This window comes from Gossypium hirsutum, chromosome D09 (genome assembly GCF_007990345.1).
Source record: "Gossypium hirsutum isolate 1008001.06 chromosome D09, Gossypium_hirsutum_v2.1, whole genome shotgun sequence".
In the NCBI taxonomy this organism is placed as follows: domain Eukaryota; kingdom Viridiplantae; phylum Streptophyta; class Magnoliopsida; order Malvales; family Malvaceae; genus Gossypium; species Gossypium hirsutum.
This window is the reverse complement of record NC_053445.1, coordinates 16,537,669-16,547,146: the sequence shown is the minus strand read 5'-3', so window position 1 is coordinate 16,547,146 and position 9,478 is coordinate 16,537,669. Positions and strand designations below refer to the sequence as shown.

General features: G+C 33.6%; 1 protein-coding gene across 1 annotated transcript; it reads left to right on the top strand.

Moving 5' to 3' along the window:
- The first annotated feature begins 2,819 nt into the window (after positions 1-2,819).
- LOC107912627 (homeobox-leucine zipper protein ANTHOCYANINLESS 2-like) lies at positions 2,820-6,808 on the top strand. Its single transcript, NM_001327072.1, is given in 9 exon segments — positions 2,820-3,220; positions 3,336-3,550; positions 3,650-3,767; positions 3,849-4,347; positions 4,350-4,522; positions 4,698-4,799; positions 4,881-5,090; positions 5,426-5,603; positions 5,686-6,808. Coding segments are annotated over 9 exon segments (2,364 nt in total). The 5' UTR covers positions 2,820-3,094; the 3' UTR covers positions 6,429-6,808.
- Positions 6,809-9,478: the final 2,670 nt, after the last annotated feature.

Below are 9,478 nucleotides of genomic sequence, written 5' to 3'. Positions count from 1 at the left end.
AGGAGATGGTACACAAGGCAATTGAGATTGAGCAATAATTTTAGCAACATCAATCTCATCCATTTGGAGCATCACACTATTATCAAGGTACAAGTTCTAATTCTACTTTTAAGAATTTGAAATCTCCTTATGCTGCTAATAAGTTGTTGCCAAAACATGTTGAGACTAAACCTTTTGAGTGGAAAAGTGGGCTCCTACAAAGCATTCTTCTACATCTTTCAAGTAGCCCATTTCTACTAATTTTTCACCAAAACAACAAATAGCTCGTGACATTGAATGTTTTACGTGTAAAGGGCATGGACACTATAGTCGTGATTGTGCCAACACAAAATTTTTGTTGATCAAAGAAGATGGCAAACTTTGTGAACCGAAAAAAGATGATAATGAGAATTTCTTCCTCAAATCTATGGAGTTAGATGAGATAGAAACATCATGTTCTCTTATTGAAATAGATTGTATTGAATTGAATATTCATAATACTTATTCTAATAAATAATTTTATCTCACATCATTTTTGTAAATAATTATTTTTGTATTACTTAAATAAAATATCCACCTAATAATATCAATCACCAACAAACAAAAAATAAATAAATTATCTTAACCCGAATGTTTACAACAGAAATTTTTTATTTTACACAAATAAATATTAAAACATAAATATTTTTATTAAAAATAAAATATAAACATTATCTATTAAAATAAAATTAAAAACATAAAAGAATAACTAAAAAAAAACTTCAATCACACACACTTACCTTTATGTTCACAAGCTAACCTCCAAAGCACAAAAGCTAAAAACAAAATATAAACATAATTAATATATAAATTACAAACATAAAAAAATAAAAAAAGAATTCAAACATACAAACTTCAAACAGTTTCACAGATTTCTCTTCAAAACTCAAACAAAAAAATATAAAAATATTATACAACCTTAAATCCTAAATTCAAACATTAAAAATAAAATATAAACATATAATATATATAAATTATTAAAAAAATTATATTATGGGAGGAGGAGAGAGGACTAATATTTAAATATTGATTTGTGAGAAATTAAAAAATAATAATAAAGTATGTTGAGGTGTCGTGATCAATTGATCATATCAGCAACAGTAATGTCAAACGTGGTGTTGCTACTTTGACAAATGACACTGCACTTGACACTTTTATTGTTAATGTGACCAATCGATCACGGTAATCCCAATGCATTTTATTATTATTTTTTAAATTTTAAATTGATGTCGCTTTTTATTAAGCGACACTAATAAATTGTATAAAACTATTTATTTGTAGTCTATTTGTTGAAAATACACATATTTTTATAAATTTTTTATTTCTCCATATAAAATGCCGACACTAGTTTAAAAATCGTTTATTTAATCGTAATGACTGTAGTTTTTGAATTGATCATATCAGCAATAGTAATGTCAAACGTGGTGTTGCTATTTTGACAAATGACATTGCACTTGACACTTTTATTGTTAATGTGACCAATCGATCACGGTAATCCCAATGCATTTTATTATTATTATTTTTTAATTTTAAATCGATGTTGCTTTTTTATTAAGCGACACTAATAAATTGTATAAAATTATTTATTTATAGTCTATTTGTTGAAAATACACATTATTTTATAAATTTTTTATTTCTCCATATAAAATGCCGACACTAGTTTAAAAATCGTTTATTTAATCATAATGACTGTAGTTTTTGAAGTGGTTAATGACATCGTGTATTACTACATGTAATCTACGCAAAAATATATAAATGAAGTGAAATATTGCTGCTGCCTTCTTTAGATAGGGTTTAAGACAGTTTTTATTTTACTTATTTTTTTATTAAAACGAGACTCTTTGGATATTAAAAAACATTAACCTGTTTGAGTATAACCATTTTTCTGTCTTCTTTGTAAGTCAGCTCTCCTTACTTGATTGACGCCACAGCTTCCGACTGCCACAATCATTAATATTTTTGCCTTTTCAGTGGGTTATTTTAATCTAAACAATACTAGAAGGTTAATAATTTTACTACAGAGAAACTTACCAATTATTATTTTTCTTGAATTTAGTAAAAATAATGTGTCCAATTTAAATATATTTTTTAAGTTATTATTTTTAAGGCAGTCATTAAAGTAATATGTAATAAAAATAAAAGGTGGTGCGCGCTTAAGATAAAAATTTACCTTAAATATATTATTTTTATTGACTGATGTATTAATTATACTTTTCTTTTACAGATCATCTTAATTAATGCACCTTCCAAAAATAACATCTAATTAAAGTATATTTTTAATTAAAATAAATGTAATATATTAATTATAAAATATTTTTTGGTATTTTGTTATTCAATTCATATAATTGTGATTATTCCTCCAGCAATTTTATTTTTAAATTTTAAATTATATTTTTATCATCATTACAATATATCTCATTATTATGTATTATAAAACATTTATAAAATAATAAATAATGATTACAAATATAAAAAATATATATCTTCGGCATAATTACCTAATATTTAATCAATCCTGGCACACTTCAACTAAGCAAACGCTTTATTATATAGTTTCTGTCCTTTTACTTTCTCCAGATCCAAGCAGTCAATAAAGAGAGAGAAAGATAGAATGAACTGATAAGCTGTATCTGTTCCCATCTGTTCAAAGAAAAAAAACTGACCTTTACCTCCTTGATTACTGTAAAAATTTACAAGGTATTAGCTTCCTTTTCTTTTATATTCGTATCGGGTTTTGGTTTTTCTTATTGTGCATTTATATCTTACAGCCTGTTTTCTTAATTGCACTGGAAGATAGAGAGAAAGACATGTCAATTGGGTTTTCTTTTTAACGCTTTGATACTGTGAATGTGAAAGAGAAGAAAGCTTTTTCCTTGGGTTTTGTGTTTTGATTATGGTTTTTCCATGACATCTTTTTGACTTCTCTTTTAGTTTTTTTTATAATAAAATATATCGTTGATGTCCTTTTCAAGCAATTGGTCAAACATGCAGTTACAAAGATTAGGGTTTTTCATATTTATCAGTCTTTCCATGGCGTTTTCAGGGATTTTTCCAGTCTGGGTTTAGGCAAAAGGATTTGGTTTTTCTTTTTTCTTTATCCCCTAAAAGGTGTGACCTTTTTTTCCCTTTAATAAACCCTGAGAATAGTGTGTTGAGTGAGTCTTGCATGGGCGTTGACAATAGAACAGCCTTTCTTCATTCTGTAATGCCTCGTCTCCCTTTAATTAATTTTGTTTTGATGTGTGGGTTGTCTGTCTGTTTGTTATTGTTTTAAAGATGGGTCATTTAACGGGGGTACTTACTTATTGTTGGTGCAGAAAAGAATGGCTAGTCATGGTGAGCTGAGGCTGATTGGAGAAAACTATGATCCTGGTTTTATTGGGATGATGAAGGAAGATGATGGTTATGGGAGTAGTGATGATTTTGAAGGTGCGTTAGGTAATGATCAAGATACTGCTGATAATGGAAGACCACCTAAGAAGAAGAAGAAATTCCATAGGCACAATCCACATCAAATACATGAGCTTGAATCGTACGCTTGCTTATCTTTTCCTTCTTTCAAGGATTATTTATTTATATTTTTGTACTTTGTTCATCAAATTTTGATGGGTTTATTGCATTTAATCTTTAGTTTCTTCAAAGAGTGTCCTCACCCTGATGAAAAACAAAGAAGGGAACTTAGTAGGAGGCTAGCCCTAGAGAGCAAGCAAATAAAATTTTGGTTTCAAAACAGGAGAACCCAAATGAAGGTATAATGATAATCTGTTTAACTGTGTTTAAAACTCGGGCTGGTATTGTTAATGATGACATTTTTTTATGGTTTAAATCAGACTCAATTGGAGCGCCATGAAAATGTATTTCTTAAACAAGAAAACGACAAGCTTCGAGCCGAGAATGATTTGTTGAGGCAGGCCATAGCTAGTGCCATATGCAACAATTGTGGGGTTCCCGCAGTGCCTGATGAAATCTCTTATGAACCTAGCCAGCTTATGATCGAAAATTCTCGATTAAAAGACGAACTGAACCGGGCACGTGCTTTAACAAACAAGTTCTTGGGCAGGCATTTGTCCTCCTCCTCCGCCAACCCTAGTCCTTCTCCTTCTCAGGGCTTAAATTCCAATGTGGAGGTTGTAGTAAGAAGAACTGGTTTTTGTGGATTGAACAATGGAAGCATTTCTTTGCCTATGGGATTTGAGTTTGGTCATGGGGCTACGATGCCATTAATGAACCCTTCTTTTGCGTATGAAATGCCATATGACAAGTCAGCCTTGGTGGATGTTGCATTAGCAGCTATGGATGAATTAATTAAGATGGCACAGATGGGTAATCCCTTTGGATCAAAGGCTTTGGTGATGGGATGGAAACCTTAAATCTAGAGGAGTATAAGAGGACTTTCTCCTCTTTCATTGGCATGAAACCAAGTGGATTCACAACTGAGGCTACTAGGGAAACTGCCATGGTTCCCCTTCGCGGCTTGGCCCTCGTTGATACACTAATGGATGCGGTACGCCACCCATTTACTTCTCATCCCACACTTTTACATTATTTGATTATATTAATCTCACTTAGTGATAGAGATGGTGCTTTTGGTTGCTGCAAATGGTGGATTACTGTTTTTGTTCATTTAGTCTTAATGAAAATGATTATTATGACAACTTTGTCTGCTACTTTGTGAATAGAATCGTTGGGCAGAAATGTTTCCCTGCATGATTTCAAGAGCAGTAACCATTGATGTGCTATCAAGTGGTAAAGGTGTAACCAGAGACAATGCATTGCAATTGGTATTTTTTTCTCCTTCTATGCCTTCATCTTTTTTACACTTTTCAGCTTAGCTTTGGTCTTATGAAATATTGTACTTGCAGATGGAAGCTGAATTTCAAGTTCTTTCACCTTTGGTTCCTATTCGTCAAATTCAATTCATCCGGTTCTGCAAGCAGCATTCCGACAGTGTGTGGGCCATCGTTGATGTTTCTATTAATCTGAGCAATGCTGCAAATGCACTGATGTTTGCAAATTGCAGGAGGCTTCCTTCTGGATGTGTTATCCAAGATATGGACAACAAGTACTCCAAGGTAATTGCTAGTATACATGAAGGTGAAAAAAACAGCAAGTTCGATTGCCATCACTCTTCACTTGTGCTTTGCTAATCAGATATGGTAGAAACTTCACCTATGAGTATGAAATTTTAATCAAGAAGTTGCTTGATTGTTTATTCACTTCATCAGGGTACCCTCTTTCTAAGCTTCATCTAGTCATATCATGACAGATATTAGCTCATCATTAAACAATTTTACAATTTGAGATGAAGGGAAGAGATTCTAAAGCCTCTAGATGAGATGAACTAATGAAGTTTGGTTTGGTTTGTTATTTGTTGTGGAGAAGAATGCTTACAACTTGTTAAATGCAGGTTACATGGGTTGAACACTCGGAATATGATGAGAGCACAGTCCACCATCTCTTTCGCCCCTTACTCAGTTCTGGTTTTGGCTTTGGTGCACAAAGGTGGATTGCCACTCTCCGAAGACAGTACAGCAGCTTGGCACAACTAATGTCCCCTGACATCCACGGTGAAGACATTAATACAGGTTTTCCCTTGTTCATATGATATATATATCATTCTTTAACTCTTACAGATATAAAAGAATCCTCTTCTGATGCATGCTGCAGTGGGGAAGAAAAGCATGTTAAAGCTTGCACAGCGCATGGCATACAACTTCAGTGCTGGAATTGGTGCTTCAAGTGTGAATAAATGGGACAAACTTAATGTTGGTAATGTGGGTGAAGATGTAAGGGTGATGACTCGGAAGAATGTAAATGATCCTGGTGAGCCTCTAGGGATTGTTTTGAGTGCTGCTACTTCTGTTTGGATGCCGATAACACAGCAAACGCTGTTTGGTTTCTTGAGGAACGAACGGATGCGTAATCAATGGGACATTTTGTCTAGTGGTAGACCAATGCAGGCGATGTTCAGTGTCGCCAAGGGTCCAGGACAAGGCAACTGTGTCTCTATCCTTCGTGGTGCTGCAGTTAACGGCAGTGACACCAACATGCTAATTTTACAAGAAACATGGAGCGATGCTTGTGGTGCATTGATAGTGTATGCACCTGTTGACGCCTCATCAATCAGAGTGGTGATGAATGGTGGTGATTCATCGCATGTGGCACTGTTACCATCAGGATTTGCAATTCTTCCTGGCGTCCAAACTGATGGACCTTCAATGCAACCTGACATCGATGAGAATACTAGTGATGGATGCATACTTACAGTGGGGTTTCAGATTTTGGTGAACAGCGTTCCGACTGCCAAGCTAACAGTGGAATCTGTTGAAACTGTTAACCATCTCCTAACCTGCACAGTTGAGAAAATCAAAGCTGCCCTTTCGGTAACACAGCTGGGATCTGTTGAGTAAAAGTCGCAGCTAAAAGTTTATTAAATAAGTACAGAATGGAAAGAAAATGGAGGGGTTTCAAGTCAAGAACGAACCGCTTGTGGAGAAGCAATGCTTCATATTCATGCTTGGTTTTGGGCGTTCGGGGATTATTATTCTGGTTCGGGCATTGACTTGGTGGACCTGTGAGATTCTCAGCTCTTCATTTCTCAGTTGGCGAACTTTTTTTTGTTTGTTTGTTTAATTTAGTCAGTCATGTTTAAAAGACAAAATATAGATACAGCAAGCCTCGTCTTTTTACTTGTTCTTAAACATAAAGTTACCATTAAAGTTTGTATTATTTACATGCTTACCACAAGTGAATTAGTTAACCGTAATAAATTTCTAAAACAAGTTCATTTATTATCTCATGGGATGTCAATTAAAATAGGCTTAAACCATTATAGTTGTTACTAAATTTTTATTTATTTATATTATAAGTGATATTTAAATTATGATAAAATGCTTGGTACAAATAAAGTTACAGATTGACAAGTGTTTTATAAAAAATATATATTTGTCAATTTCTTTAAAAAAAATACTCATTGTACCAAATACTTTGTTAAATTGTCTAAATATGTCATATTTTTTGTTAATTGGACAAATAGGAAGTTTTAGAGAGAGCATGAAAGCGTGTCCAATTGAGCGCGTGCACTGGTGGCAAGAAAATGTTAGTGGTTTTGTCTTTGAGTGCTTGGTCAATTTCTCTCCTACTCGCATTCGTTTTTTTTCATATCTTTTAAGCTGTTTTATTATTTTTAATTAATGTTTAGTATATCAAATTTCTTGGTTAAATAATAATGATTTTATCCTTAAGTCCCAAGTTCAATTCCTCTTTTTCTAAATAGATTTGTAATTTTTATTTTTAGGCTTCAAAACAATCCAAAAATATAAACTCATTATTCCATCATTTTTTAAGTAATCTTATATAGGATTTGAAATTTCCATTTTCATTTTTGGAAACCTAATTCATTTCCAAATTATTCCATTTCTCCAGTTCGGAGAAAACAATAATCATTCCTAAATGTTTCTAATTTTTCTTTTTCTATTAGTTTTGTTTATTTTTATTCAAACACAATTCATTTCTGATTTCAATGAACTAGCGGAGGGACCAATTGGACATATGTAGTTGAGACTCAAATGATTTATATTTGAGTTCCAGCTTTTTGCCTATTACTTATAAACTTATTTAGTCACGAAGTCATTCCACTATAGTATCGTGACTAAGCTCTACTCAACGACATACCATTACGAAAACAACTACTCAGTACTCGTCCAATGACCTTGTCATAAGTGTGTTACCTTCATAGGATATCATTGATCTCTTTGATATAATATCTGCTCTCCCAATATGATCCTATTTTATCTCATGGTAACCATTACATCTTCCTTCATGAAAAGTCAATCACTATCAAATGGTAATTAAGTCATCCATCACAAAGACGGATAGCCCGTTGCCACGTCTACTTTTCATCAACCATGCAATGCTAATGAGAGGATATTATCTTCCCATGTTTTGGGCTATGAATCCCACTATTGTGAATGATGCTACATACTACAGAAGTTGTACACCCAGCACACCAGCTTTCGGTTCCTTATCTATTTGAACTTAGGCTTTTACTTACATCAAAGTGTACAAGTCACGCATACATAATTCGCCATCCACTCAGGATTTAGGTATGTCACACTATGAACGTTACAAGTTAATAAATCCATAAATGGATTTAGGATCTATTATGCTTGGGTCCTGTCTGGTGTACTGCCAGTCCAGTTAGTCAAAACTATGTCTCTATCTTCTAGGAGTCATCTGCTCTGATGCCCAAGACAAGACATCTCTCCTATTGGACTTGATAGACGCTAGATTAGTTTTTCAATCGATTTTCTATTTTCTGATTAGACTACGGACATTTTAGGTTCGTTTACTAATACAAGCCATCTTTCTGTACTACGATCCGACCACGTAATACTATTTAGTATTAGTTAAACATTTAGACAACAAATGAGCAACATTTACTTCTATTTTGCTTTGCGTGCAAAAACCATGTGAGGAAAATAATACAAAGTATATTTATTTAATTCATGAATAATTTTATTAATCAATCTATTCAGAAAAATTACAAGTTTACAAACAAATATACTACACTCAAGGCACCAGATCCAACAACCTTTACATCTTAAACATGTGAGGTCTCAAGTAAAGGAAAAGGTGAGCAGCGAATTAGTGGAAGTAATCCCCTTCTACAAAAAGTAAGATGAAATAAGAACGGGTTCGCCAGAATGACCAATCATGCTTGAAGGTCAGCACAATATGGAAATGTCAAGGGGTCCTTCGAGACTGAGGTTTGGATTGAAAGAGTCTTCCATGGAAGGTATACTTTAAGAATCCCTTGGGGAAATGGTTGAAAAGCTACCATAATGGTACCTGATGGGAAACTGACGAACAGTCAAGTCGGTTTAAGGTCAACCATTACCCCAAGCAAAGGAAAAGTGAAATGTATGAAAGGAAAGGAAAGACAATAAGGATAAGACTCGCTGATATGATGAGATTTTTGGATCACTATCAAGTAGAGAGTCTGACCAGAGGAAAAACTTGTAGCAAGCCTAATAGCTAGGAGGATCGAGTGGAGTTTGCCACCCTGATATAGAACACTCACCATAAATGAGCAGGGAGTATTTATGTTTAAATTATTTTACATTGTTTACCCTCATATGGTAGAGTTTAAATATATGGACAGAAGAGGAACTCACTAAGTTCATTTGAACTTATAGGAGTTTGTATGATGTTTACCAGACAAGCGAGGAATCGAGGACTTTGAGGAGGGACCAGGCCAGACAATGTCGAGATCGAGGATCGCTGTTAGATCAAGTCATGCTCATGGGAAAGAGGTACCATTGGAGGCTTCTCCACAGGATCAATAACAACGAAGCCAAAAAGTATACTTAGAATCTGGATTTTTAGGACAAACATTCCTTAGCTAGATTTTAAGAGCTGAAATGTAAGCAAATAGTCTAATTTGAAATAGAAATGAATT